A 1302-nucleotide genomic window follows, 5' to 3' on the forward strand; every position below is an offset into this window, starting at 1 on the left:
GGGGGGGGGGGGGGGGGGGGGGGGGGGGGGGGGGGGGCGTTTTGGGTCGCGCCTCACGTGAGTTTGTTTACATGCAGAGAATCGGAAGTCCGCCGCAGAGATTGGCGAGAGAGGACTTCCCTCTCCGTGCGCTTCTCACTCACTCCAAACTCTCAACCGTCTGCAGCCCAGAAGCACTTGGCAACGCGCCATATGTTACACCGCTGAATTACCGTAAAAAAAAAAAAAAAACACCCATTCACCCCGAAATATATACAATCACTGACTGTAACAGCGGGTTTATTAACAGCTGTACATTGTGTACACCGCAGCTTCAGCTCTGCATAAATTAGAAATTACACAAGTGCATAAAATAATTAAATGCATTAGACCGTGTTTTATTAAAAGACAGGCAGTGGAACAGGATAAAACACAACGGACACAATCGCATTGCTACGCTATGAATCTATCGATACATAACTAGATGGTGCTGATAAATCATCCTTAGAATGAACCAATGCATGTACTACACAAGAATAATATTTGATGTAGAAGTGCATTGGCATCTGATCCAATTGCACCATTTCCTATTTTTTCTATGACTGCTGTTTGGCACATGGAGGAAAAAAAAAATGTTTCTATTTGATTCAGTCAAAATACACACATTTACATTATAAAGCGTACTTACCACCAGGACTGTGCTCCATGTTTCTGAGTAGGTGGATGTCGCTCAGTGGTTCCGTGCTGCTTAATTGTGGGCGTCTGGTGCTGGACCGGCTGCCTGTGGTCGCTAAGGATGAGGTTCGTTGATATTATAGGCGAAAGAGTCAAAGGACTGCCAGAGTGTATCCAAAAAACTCAGACCAACAGCAGTGTGCGCGGGGCGAAGGGGTTGTTCAGAAAAAACCCGGTCAGCGAAGAACAAGAGAAATAAATATTCAAAAAGGGAAATTAGAGCAGAACTGCTCCAAAATAATGTCCCGAGGTGAAGAGACAGCAAAGGACAGCTCGGCTTCTCCGTCTGCACACCTATGCTGCCAGGTTGTGGTGAGATACCACTGTGAAGGGCTTCTCTAAATTACAGAGGTCCTGACGCTTTCAGCTGCTTGCCATGTACAGTCACAATCAAAACATGACCGGAGTGGAAGTAGTTTAAACACTCCCCCACTCATCAATAAGCAACACGAGTCCTAAAATAACCAGCACGTTTTCAGGTGCCTGAGAAATGTGACCATTTTTTTCCTGTTCTCTTTTTGTAGTCCCGTCAACCGCTTTGCTCTCTCTCTCTCTCTCTCTCTCTCTCTCTCTCTCTCTCTCTCTCTC

General features: G+C 45.9%; 1 protein-coding gene across 1 annotated transcript in view; it reads right to left on the minus strand.

Annotated features, from left to right (window-relative positions):
• Window positions 1-1267, minus strand: part of LOC116385967 (nuclear receptor subfamily 1 group D member 1-like) — a 10004-nt gene extending 8737 nt beyond the window's left edge. The window contains exon 1 of the mRNA XM_031851836.1: window positions 668-1267. Within this exon, the coding sequence (XP_031707696.1) occupies window positions 668-686 (19 nt within the window). The 5' untranslated portion in view covers window positions 687-1267. The remainder of the gene's footprint in view (window positions 1-667) is intronic.
• Window positions 1268-1302: the final 35 nt, after the last annotated feature.

The sequence above is a fragment of the Anarrhichthys ocellatus genome, unplaced genomic scaffold (genome assembly GCF_004355925.1).
Source record: "Anarrhichthys ocellatus isolate YVR2014 unplaced genomic scaffold, GSC_Weel_1.0 scaffold1, whole genome shotgun sequence".
Lineage (NCBI taxonomy): Eukaryota > Metazoa > Chordata > Actinopteri > Perciformes > Anarhichadidae > Anarrhichthys > Anarrhichthys ocellatus.